This window comes from Lycorma delicatula, chromosome 8, assembly GCF_047948215.1.
Source record: "Lycorma delicatula isolate Av1 chromosome 8, ASM4794821v1, whole genome shotgun sequence".
In the NCBI taxonomy this organism is placed as follows: Eukaryota; Metazoa; Arthropoda; class Insecta; order Hemiptera; family Fulgoridae; genus Lycorma; species Lycorma delicatula.
The window spans coordinates 26,884,955-26,896,749 of NC_134462.1; the positions used below are offsets into that span (position 1 = coordinate 26,884,955).

At 27.7% G+C, this 11,795-nt stretch overlaps 1 protein-coding gene across 1 annotated transcript in view; it reads right to left on the reverse strand.

The window, feature by feature from the left end:
- Reg-5 (Rhythmically expressed gene 5) overlaps positions 1 to 11,270 on the reverse strand; it is a 129,703-nt gene extending 118,433 nt beyond the window's left edge. Inside the window, exon 1 of the mRNA XM_075373299.1 lies at positions 11,111 to 11,270. Within this exon, the coding sequence (XP_075229414.1) occupies positions 11,111 to 11,203 (93 nt within the window). The 5' untranslated portion in view covers positions 11,204 to 11,270. The remainder of the gene's footprint in view (positions 1 to 11,110) is intronic.
- Between the last annotated feature and the right edge of the window lie 525 nt (positions 11,271 to 11,795).

Sequence of the window (11,795 nt, forward strand, 5' to 3'; positions counted from 1 at the left end):
CATAAAGAACAGTTCTCAATATATATAAAGAGAAGGGGAATTAACTATTTTTTTTTTGTAGAAATAAGTTAAAACATTTAGAAATTATAACAAAAAAATGTGGTTGCTCAAAATATTTGTTCTAAATTTCAAATGAATAAGATATTCTTTAAATAAATTATTATTTTTCTCTACGTTCAATTTATAAACAAATAAATGACCTAAAGATTAAATAAACTGTAATAAATTAACTTTAGATAGTAACCGTAACAGTATTTAACCTTTCACTACATTAAGAAACTATTATTACTTAAGTCCGTAAACTAAATTGGACAGATGCCTAATTGTTGCATCACACGAACTATTTTATATTTAATAAGAAGGTAAAAAAAGGGAAATTTGATGTATATCTTTAAATAAGAAACCTTTTTATCGCTAATATATATACAAAACGATAATTTATAAAACATTATCTAAACAAAAATATACTACACCAACATAATAATTTACGTATGAACAAACATTTATTCATCACAAAAAATTGAATATTCTACTTAATTAAAAAAATAATTATACGATTTTAATAATATTTTTTAAAAAATTTAGTTAATAAAAACATCCAATATACATACATATATACCATAAAAGTTTTAAGAACAAAGATCAGATGGAGGAATAACGAATCGAAGAAATAAGAGACGGTTGACCTTGACTGCTTACCAACCGGAATTGTGTTTTATTCCATACTTAACCCTTTCTATTAAAGGAATAATAAAAGTTCCTTAAATTTTTGATTGCAGTGCATCAAACTCCAAAAAAATATTTCACATACGTATTGTGAAAATTTTGCAACAACATTAGATTGCTTGAGTTAATCATAGCACAAAAGCCGATTCTGTTAAATAAATATATTCATACATATATTGTAGGTGTTGATGTAGGTAAATATAATGAAGATATATTTGATATATTATGAGAGATCTCGTGCCCTTGTGACTTTCACATAATCACATAATAACGTTAATAGAATTATAATAATAAAATTTTGAAATACATTGAATGACAGTTAAGTCATGACTAAAATGAAACTCTTAATGACACAAAACTGATTTAAGTAAACAATTAAACAACTGGAAAAATATAATAATTAATAATAATAATAATGTGATTGGTCACAGAAGTTAAATTAGTAGCTTATATTCATATATTACCCTCATGTAATAAAAGAGAAATAAAACTAATATCATTTTTAACACATACATTTTATTTCTTATTTCTGTCTAGCCTCCGGAACCACCGTAAGGTATTACTTTAAAGGTAATCTATATGTGTAAATGAAGTGCAGTCTTGTACTTGTACAGTCTTACGTCGACCATTCCTGAGATGTGTAGTTAATTGAAACCCAACCACAAAGAACACCGGTATCCACGATCTAGTAATCAAATCCGTAAAAAGGTTATTCTTGCCTTTGCTAGAATTTGAACCTTAGAATTCTCGACTTCGGAATCAACTGATTTGCGATGACGAGTTAACAACTAGATAAACCCGATGGGTTTACCAATTAAGCTTGCTACTCTTCAAGATCTGCGAAATCGAATTGTTACAGCAGTGAATTAAATAACCAGGGACCAGTTACCAATAAAAATAATTTGAGTCAAATTAAAATAATTAACTGTTATTTATAAATATTGATTTTTACATCCTTGTACGAAGTAAAGGAAGTATTGTGATCGCGAAAAATTTCGGTTTTCAGATTTCAACGGAAATATCCATTTTGACCATCCCTGAATCCATGAAGTGTAGTCTTGTACAGTCTCAGGTCGATCATTCCTGAGATGTGAGGTTAATAGAAACCCAACCACAAAAGAACACCGGTATCCGTGATCTAGTATTCAAATCCATATTACTGTCTTTACTAGGATTTGAACCTTAGAACTCTCGATTTCAAAATTAGTTGATTTACGATGACAAGTTCACCACTAGACCAACTGGGTGGGTTATACACGTACATTAACAATTAAACTAAGTTATGAGAATTTGTTGAGAGGGCAGAGTTTATATTTATCTCAAAATATTCGTACATTAAAAATAATAAAGTTCGGAATATTAGTTAATAATTTTTATTGTATTCCAATAGTATTTTTAGTATGACTTCAGTTCATAACGTTTTACTTTTATCTTAAACTTTAGTGCCTATTACTAATTTGAAGTACAGTAACTGACTACTGACAATAAAAGCTGATAGATTTATTACTGATTGATTAATGGTGATTAATTAGTTGTTAAATTTTTGAATAATTAATATCATCCTATATATTATATAAATATTATATATTTAACCAGTAAGGATTGTATCTGTTCAGCCTCAAGGCAATGGAAAATAACCATAACATGTTGTAAGGTACTAATTTGCTCAGCAGAAGAAATTATTTTTGGTACTCCGGAATTTCCCCACGAAAATTTTTCTATTTTTTTCTTCTTTATATATGCTGAATCGTACTTATATCAACATAACCTAACCAAATATAACCTACGCTCACTTCGCTTGATAACCTCGTGTAATTAACGTTAAATATAAAATTATATACAACAATGATGCAATATTTATTAATGGCTAATAGAGTTTGTTGGATTCTTATTTATGTGAATTTCTATGGCGTCACAGACATAAGGATGAGGAAGATTTGTTCTATTTGATACTACAACATATAAGTGAATTTCATCCTGTATTATCCTGTTCAGTAAAATAAGTATTGTATTGTGCTTATAAAAATAATTGTAATTATGATTTATAATAGACGTTATATTTATAAACATATTATGTCAATTTTTAATTAAACATTAATTTATCCAATATAATTTTATCTAAACATTAAAATACGTGTATTTTTAATGAATTATGATATTGCGTAGTATTACACGTATATATCGTTAAAAAGAATAGAAAACTTTTTGGGGGGGGAATTAAAAAACGTGCCTTATATTTTTTCGTTTTGCATTACAAAATTTATATAAAAATTATAAATAAATTAATTAATATTTACTTATAAATAAACATTTTTTATCTTGGGATATTTAAAATTTTAAAAAAATAAGATGAAATAAAAACCACGACAACAGGAATTCTACTTTTCGAATGTTCTGTTAAAAAAATTTATTTAAATGGTATATTATTACACCATTTTTTATTTATCTATTTTAGGTATCTTGATCATATAAAAACAATCCGTCAAGAAAGTAATTTGTAATATTGCATTAAACGATTAGACATCCGACTTCACTGGATAGGTATTTCAGCAGACAAGGCTTATCTGGAAGCCACCGTACCGAATATATAATTCCTGGTTCGGGCCGTAGACATCTACACCGGATCACAATGGTTCTACAGATCGCAGAATTCTCAGTACAAATTGATAAACATGAGATAGAAGCTGAAGAATGGAAAAAACAGAAAGTAGATAGATGGTGAAAAATGAATATCTAGCAGGAACCGCATTGCAAGACGAAGGACTCAATTCAGAAGAAACTCCAGTACCTCTTCGAGCAGCAAAATCTCTTAAAAATCTCCCAGAATCTCTCGGTACATCCGGGTCATTTTTAGGAACTAGTAACCGGATGGATTTGTTCTGTTGCATTCCAAGTTTCTAAAATTATGTACACAGTTTTTACTATTCCTGTACAGATTTCTCTTTTATTTATTTATTTTTTTTGTATTACGTAATTCAGTATTCTTTGGTAATTCTTACCAAATAAACGTTTTACAGTAAAGATCTTTATCTCGCTGTTTCTGTAAAATAATTTCGATCAATTAAAAATTGTTTTAGTTTTCGTGTACAGTTTTTTTCAATAACAAACTAATTATAAATATTACTATCACCTATGTTTCGACCAAAATGTACCGTAAAATGGATCGAACGAAGGAAAATAAGGTAATGTAAAATAATTTCATTTATAGTAATTTTATAGAAACTACAATATATAAAATGTTAATTATAAAAATAAACTAAGGTATTGATTTTTAAAAAACCCGAAAATCGGTCTCCTTTTTAAACGAACGAACAGCTCGTTATTGCATTCAATAAGTGTGTGAACACTTTTTTCCAATGTGTATGTGTGTGAATCAAAATCGAATCGGATTTTGGATTCGGATTAACCATCATTGAAGATTACAAGAATGCATGAGTATTCGCGATCGGCCTTTGGGTTCACTTCAAAATAGCCACCAAAATTAAAATTTTGTGATAATCATTACGCAATAACGGTGTAAGCTATCAAGTTGGTTCAAACACTGTTGTAAGGTTTAATAAAATATATAAATATAACATTTTTAAATCAAGTGTAAAACTCCAAAATGATGGAAAAACTAACTTTTTAATAATTAAAAAAAAAAAACCATAAAACCGCCAAAAAACGAGGTAAATTATTCATCTCGTGTTATTATGTAATAATCTGAGTTAAGCAGAAGTTAAAAATAATATAGAAATTAATTAATAATTGAGAGAACAGTAATAATAATAAGAATGTCCGATGGGAAAAAGTCTTACTAGAATTTTCATTGATAACTAATTTATTATTGAAAAGCATAATTAAGGTTTAAATTTTTTAATAATACTTGAATATTTTATAATTGATTGGCTGTAATTAATTATTTATCGTGTTACATTATTTTAAATGGACAAGTTCAATATAAAGTAAATTTGTATTTTTCTGAAGTACTCCAAAATTGATTAATTTAAATATTTTAATTTTAATTTATGTGTTAATAAGTAGTTAATCATGAGTTTTTATTTCTTCTAACATATTTTTTAAACTGAATGAAAAAAATTTTATTAAAATTCGTTATCAATTAGAATAAACAGGATAAAAATATTTCATAAACCTTACTAATAGTGCTCAGAGTACAATCAGATTATACAATGTATTAATACATACAATCATATAAACAATTCTAACAATAAAAAAAAATAATAATAAGAAATAAAAAAAAGATTTAAATAGTAATAAATTAAATGGAGCTTTACATTCTCATTGAAGTACGTAGTTCAGCGGATGAAGGTTGTTACGTTACGTGTTTATATAAATACATTATATTCACAACATGTAATATTAAATTTAGTGACGTATTATGATGAGACAATGAAACGTCATAATGGAATTATGTACAATCCTTACCGGGAATCTCTCACAAAACCGGTGTTCTAGAAGCCAGTGCGCAATAAAAAAATATACTCAATTATTCGTAAAATATAACTGCATCCGTCTCACATCAAACCGGTCGACCGAGATATTTTTGTGTAACGCAGCAGAATACTTCAATTAATTTGAACAAAATCTTTTTACGCTTCTTTAGTCATCTTTAGTAAAATTACTTTTACCAGTAAAAAAAAATCTTCCCACCAACTTATTACTGGTGGGAAGTTATAATTTTTTTTTTATGAAGTCCATGTTACTTCGTGATTTTTTAAAAGTAATTTTACAAAATTTTATGTGCTATACTTTAACGTTTATAAATAATATGTGCTCAAATAAATTATACCTTTTAAAATTGGAGGTCGATTCTGTTTCTAAATGTATAAAATCACTGTTGGGTCGGCCGACAATTACTTTAACCAACTACCTCGATCACAATTTACATGACATTGTATAAAACACATAACGAAATCGAGAATAAATCCGGTGACAAAGCATGTAACACAACCGATAACCATATGGTGCATGAAACTACTGTAATTTTCAGCAAATAATATTACTGTGTGCTTTCAAAATAACAAACGAAATACAAAATATCATACAGAATTTTAAGAAAACATTCATCGATAATTAGATTATTCAGGAGTATTCGAATTATGCAGCAATGATCGCAACTAATCGGACAGATTAGACGCTTATTCACCTGTAGGTTCAAAGTATGTACTGCACACAACAGAATCAAATTTTTAAAATTACTTATTAGAAATAAGGGAAGCGAATAGCCGAAATATGAAATAATACACGTATAACGTTAATTGGAATATGAAAATTTTACCGTAGAACGTTAAAACATTTAAATAATATAAAATTTATTAACAAAAATAATATATTGAACGTATAATTACAAAACAGAATATATTATTCGGTACGTAATGGTATGTTTTTTTAACTTTTAAGGATAGGCCATCATACAAAACTCTACTGAGGCTTTTGGTAGAAGAAATTCCATTATTTTGAAAATGGGTCTTCTAATTTTTTATAGTATTAAACCTTCTGAATCATTGCCTATTGTATTTGTTTTATCTAACGCTTATTTTTAGTATTTTTATGGATTCGTTTTCTATTTGTTTTTACGTAATAATATGAGCTTTAACAATACCCCATTTATATAATTACTTTGTAATTTGTGACGCTGTTACAATTAAGTTTTTAACACTGTTTCCTTGAGACTGAACTAGCCACTTACAGGATATTGCAAGAATTTGGCTTAAAAATTGTTAATTCCAAGAGATAAGAGGATTGCGAGGTGTGTAAACGTCTTCATATTTTCTACAACCTGTATAGATTTTTCCCTACATAAGGTTATTTCTAAGGGTAATATATCTCAATTATGATAAATTTAATACGGGAGAATACTTTATTCGAATATGTTTCATAAGGGGTACTGATTCAATCGGACCAATAGTTTTTTTTTTTGGTAGCTTTTCTGTTATGCACCCGCACACTTTTTTATGAATTGTTGTTTCTTCCATATATTCGCTGAGTTTGAACCTAAGATAAGTACTTTTCCAATCGGACACTGCAAATTTATATTAAGGCAGGGTAAGAGCTAAAAGTTAACAATATTTACAATATCGTATGTAGTGTTGGAAAGCGTTGTTATGGTAACAACGCTTTCAACAACCGTTTTATAGCTTTCTGTTACAAGGCAATTAATGAAACATCACCTTAACTTCTAAAGGAACATACAATTAGCAGAATACTAAATAAATGCAAACTTTCAATTTACATTTTGTAATTAGGTCATCCAAAAGCAGAGTTGCCGTAGGGAGAAAAATAACTTATACAGTACTTTTAAATACTATGCTACACAATTAACTCACACATTTAACGTACATTAAAACTAACCTAAAAAGTACTTCGAATAACGGAACATTATTATTATTGTTATACAGGCACATTAATTTCTGTGCACAGAACAACGAAATATTAACATTATAATCAAATTGACACATAATAACAGATCGCTATTTTATCTGTAAGCTGTACAGACTAATACAGGTAAAGGTTTTACGAAATTATTTATCCACGATATTATTCAATAGGATTTAAAATATATTACATCATAATATTTTATAAATTCGCGAGAAATAGCAAAAAACAGGGTGCGGGGCACATAACGGAAAACCCGGTTTTTAGATTTTGAAAACGATTAAGGTTTTCTGGGGTCAAAATGTAAGAATCAACGATTTAGGCTGAACATTTACAAGCACGCATACCAAAAATATAATCAATTGGCTCAGAAATTTTTCTGACCACATTTTCGAAATGTTGAATAGCATAAAACCCTGAGGTCACAGTAGTCTCACGGTTTCATTAAAATGGTTCAGACAAAGAGCTCTAACAGACCGACAGACTTTTATTCTTATTAATAAACCATGCTCCGATATAGAATAATAACAGAGATCATCGTTTTATAAAATATTTATATTTGATTTTCTACCAAGTATTTTTTATATTATTATGAAACTCAAGTACTGTATTTAGTTATGTAAATAAACTTTTAATTATATCGATTCGATTTGGTAGTCGTATTGTTAAGGCTTACACACAAATAAAACTGTCATAAATAGTATATAAAAAAGGATCTTTTTCGAAATTCCCCATATAAAAAAACACTTAATTTTATAACAAATTGGCCAAAAATCGATTTATTTTTAATATCCAATAACAATTAGATTGGAATATGCATACATGTTTCAAAATAAAAAATAAAAATTCAACGTAAACAAAATGTATTGAAAGAAAAATTTGTTATAGGGGAATTCAGTATTCAAACATTATCATTCAAATAATATTAATAAAAACAACATATTTATTTATTTTATAAATACAATCTAACCAAATTTAACCTACGCTCGCTTCGCTCGCTAACCTTACTAATTAACATAATGCTTTGAATATTTAAATAATAGATTCAGTAATTATTGCAATTATTTATTGCTTATATAATCAAAACATTACTGTTAATTAGTCGAGGTTAGCGATCGAAGCGAGCGTAGATTAAGTTTGGTTGATTATACGAGTATTTATAATTTATATCTATAATTAATTATAAGCAATAATACTTATATTTTTATTATGTAAAATATGTTAATATAGAGAATGTTTAAAATTACCGGTATAAAACAGCATGTTAGTGAGATATCAGGTTGTCGGGTTCAAATCAGCTGATTTGTAAGTCGAGAGTTCCAGCGTTCAAGTCCTAGTAAAGTCAGTTTTATTTACACGGATTTGTATACTAGATCGTGGATACCGGTGTTCTTTGGTGGTTGGGTTTCAATTAACCACACATCTCAGGAATGGTCGAACTGAGATTGTACAAGACTATACTTCATTTTCACTTATATACATCATCCTCTGAAGAATTATCTGAAAGGTAATTACCGGAGGCTAAACAGAAAAAAGATGGGTTATTGGGTTATTTCTCCAACCTGGTTCTTGTTAATATTAATATTTCCTGCTATTTTGAAACATACATATTCCCACCTAATTCTTATTCGATATAAAAATACATCAATTTTTTGCCGATTGGTTAAAATATTAAGTGGGTTTTTTCTGGGGGGAGGGGGTAGAATTCCGAAAAAGATCCTAAAAATTAAAAAGCACATAAAAAATAATGATATATGATTTAAGTTATATGTACTCATTTGGAAACGGTAAATATTATATAATTTGTATTATAGTTTTAAATGAATCAGTAAACTAAACACGTAAACTATTAATATGTGATTAAATATACTCTAAACGATGTCGCTGCTAAGCTTACAATTAAAACAAATATACTTTCTTGAGAAAGTTGGTTACAACTGAGAGTGCACTGAACTTTCAAACAATCGACTGTTTACAATATCAGTTCTGAGAAATCTACGGATTTTTTGTAGACTAGTCTTATTTAAAGAAATAATTTTAAAAATGGAAAATAAGAGACTACGTAATTCTTTAATGAAGATTAAGACGGCGTAATACATGACAACAATTTAAAGAGGATGTAGTCTCGAGAGAAGCATACACAGAATTTACGAGTACATTTCACAGAATTTTCGAGAAAAAAGTAATTGAAGAATTTACTCTTTAATTATTCACCTGCTTTTCTGAATACATATTTGTTAATTGAGCCGATACATATCGTTTAAAAATCTAAGATTATAAATTCGAATAAGATAGAAAGAAAAAGAAATTCACAAAACTTACATATGTGTGGTAACCGTAATGAGTGTAGACAACATGAAAAGTCTAACAAATTGCTCAAGTAATTTTCATAGCCGTTCTCAAAAATAACAAGCACACTTCATTGAGGTAATGAGGAAACTAATAAAGTGATTTCCAATTGCTTTTTTTATCAAACTGAATATAGGATTGTTCATCGGCATGACGAACTAACTGACATTCAGTCAATTTTCAGTTTTGTAAGTGACAATTTCACACAGTTTACAGAGATAGATATTGATTGTCTAATTAACATCATTACTATCAAAGAAAGTGAACATATCTAGTGCTTCTTGTACCTCAGTTGCTTTAAATGTTTCATAGCAGTAAGGAAGGGTGTGAAATATACTGTAAAGCGACAAACAATAAAAATAAAAACAATTAATGAATAGTATAAAGTTCCACTTACCAACAATTTTAAAAGTAAATATCTGGATACTTTCGGAGCCGTTACTCCATCATCAGGGATTTCCCAAAAGATGTTAATTCAAATTCAAATGTATAATTGTATTTAAATTAAAATTGTTACGTTTATAATAGTCGGTCGTCAAGAAATAAAATTAAATTGTAAATCAGATAATAGATAGTAGATAATAGTGATTATTATCGATAGATAATAGTCGTAAACATCTTACGAACATGACGTTACGGTCTTATTGACGTACAATTTAATTTTATTTCTTGACGACCGATTATGAACATAACAATTTTAATTTAAATACAATTATACATTTGAATTTGAATTAACATCTTTTGGGAAATCCCTGATGATGGAGTAACGGCTCCGAAAATACTCGGATATATACTTTTAAAATTGTTGATAAGTGGAACTTTAATTTATACAATTGTATTAATACCAACGGTGCCAAATGCTTAATAAATTAAATTAATGAATAATATTTGTTAAAACTAAGAAAATATTAGAAACTACTGTGCCAAAATGTAACGTTAAAGAAAAAAACAAAATTCCTGTTTTTTTAGTTTGTGACAACAAAATAACAATGATCATCGGTAATCTGTAACATGTGTTTTAACTTAAATCTAAAGCGCTATCAACAAAAATAAACAAAAAATAAAAATTAAAAAAATGTTAACATTTATTAATGATTTTAAAGTTTATATTATTAAATAATTAAAGAAGATCACCTAACACGGAAGATTCATTAATATTCTGGAAGTCACTTTTTTAAAGAAAAAATGACTCAAACATCACATGTTCCAAAAATTAATGAATAAAACTTATAATATAATAGCTTAAGTTATACGGTAATGATTTGCGGTTAGAAAATCCGATAGAGGATATCCTTTATACATCCAGGATATTGATGTAGTTAATGACCTAAAAGTAGAACAGGTATGAAAGAAAACATTTCAATACCAAGAAAGAATGAACACACGAACATTTTTACGTTACTACGATTAAAATCAATATAATACTTTTAATTACATTAAAAATTAATAGAAAGCGTAAATAAAAGTACAAAGATAATTAAAATAATTCTCGATTTCATTTACAAATTCTATTTTTAGTCGATAACGGGAATTAATCTTACATTAATAATAATAGAATAGTTTTACTCTACCACAATAAAATGTATAAATACTAATATTAAATAAAACATATAAACAATAGTTTTAATGATTTGAATTCAGTAAATGATAATTTATTTACCTTTTCGCCGCGGCTTAGAAACTCCCACATAGGTATAGCAGATGGTGCGGCGACACCGATAACGGCCGCCACAATTATAAACACTCGGCACATGTTTACGTTCACTTTACTGACAGTAGACTGGCAAACTGATGCGCGCTGTTAAAAAAACAACTGCTTTATATCTCTCCCCACCAGTTACTTATGCTGTTGCGCATCGACTATGTCCAGATGAGCGCACAGCACTATTCGTTTATGATATTGAAATAAATAAAAAACTGTTAAACGGTAAAAAAAAACCCACGTATTGTTATTTGTAGGAGGTAATAGATTTATTTAATAATATTTATTGATCTATACTCTTCCGTAAACTACCGATAGAATCTTTAATTAATGTAAAGACTTTTATTTAGAAACAAAGCTGCTACTTAATAATAATAATAAACTCAACACCTACTGTTTGCGTCAGCCGTAAATAAATTTACTATATATTTTAATTCAAATGAGACTTGTAAATATAATAAATTTATTAGAATTACAATTTATTTTATAATCGACTTAAAAAAAGGAAGTTCTTCGATTCGTACGTATATATTTTTTTTTATACATATATTCAAATCTTCAAGTCGTTTGATTCAACAAATGTATACAATACGATGATTCTTTTTTTATTTATTTTTTTTTAGACAGAATTTCTCTGAAGGTT